The sequence below is a fragment of the Penaeus monodon genome, chromosome 32 (assembly GCF_015228065.2).
Source record: "Penaeus monodon isolate SGIC_2016 chromosome 32, NSTDA_Pmon_1, whole genome shotgun sequence".
NCBI lineage: Eukaryota > Metazoa > Arthropoda > Malacostraca > Decapoda > Penaeidae > Penaeus > Penaeus monodon.
In genome coordinates this window covers 14,318,407-14,319,173 of record NC_051417.1, presented here as the reverse complement: position 1 = coordinate 14,319,173, position 767 = coordinate 14,318,407, and the positions used below count along the sequence as shown (strand labels likewise).

Here is a 767-nt window from a genome sequence, read left to right as displayed (position 1 = left end):
CATTAATCGAGCCCCACACTATGTTGTGTGTACTAAACAGCTATTTCACTTGTTGAGGCTGAAAATCACTTTTCAGCTTCAGGCACTGGACAAGCATATATGAGGCAGCCAAACTGATAGTGTGTGGAAAAATTATAAGTTTCCTATGCCTCTGATTTTCTCATTGAGCAACTTAATATGCATGACATCCAGCATGTGGTCTAGTTTGATGTGAAGCTCTCATCAGCACTGGATTAAGAAATAATTTTACAATAATTCTCTATATTCAGCTTTCTCAAAAAAAAAAAAAAAATTGTACATTAAAATAAACTGTGAATACTTACCACTATACGCTTTGTGATATAGTTACTAAGTTTCTTGACATCTGAGGCTGTCAAATGTTTAATAGTCCTCTGCACCATGTTGGTTTTAGTCAGTGAATCAAACTGTATAGTGCCTGGAGGCAGTATCAATGCCTCAACAACAGCCAACTGGACTTCCCTGGATGGTAAATACAAAAGAAATGCTAAGGGTATTTCAATCAAGCTTAAATATGAAATAATAAACTTACATCCAACAGCAACAGTCAAGGATGTATTTTCCTGTATACACCACAGAGCTGAATACAAGAATGACAAATCAATGTCTGAACATGTGTAGTCAAAGAGTCCGGATGCAGGCTGTTTGTTACCATTATCATGGTAGTCAGTACCTTCTCAAATCCTTTTCTACACTTGTCACAATGAACACAGAAAGTTTAACAAATTCAAGTACTTTGAAGTTCAGTG

General features: G+C 36.1%; 1 protein-coding gene across 1 annotated transcript in view; it reads right to left on the bottom strand.

Moving 5' to 3' along the window:
• The window catches only part of LOC119593598 (myb-binding protein 1A-like protein), a gene marked incomplete in the record, with an annotated part of 20,491 nt that overhangs the window by 13,691 nt on the left and 6,033 nt on the right, over positions 1-767 (bottom strand). Inside the window, 1 exon segment of the mRNA XM_037942552.1 lies at positions 324-480. Coding sequence (XP_037798480.1) covers positions 324-480 — 157 coding nt within the window.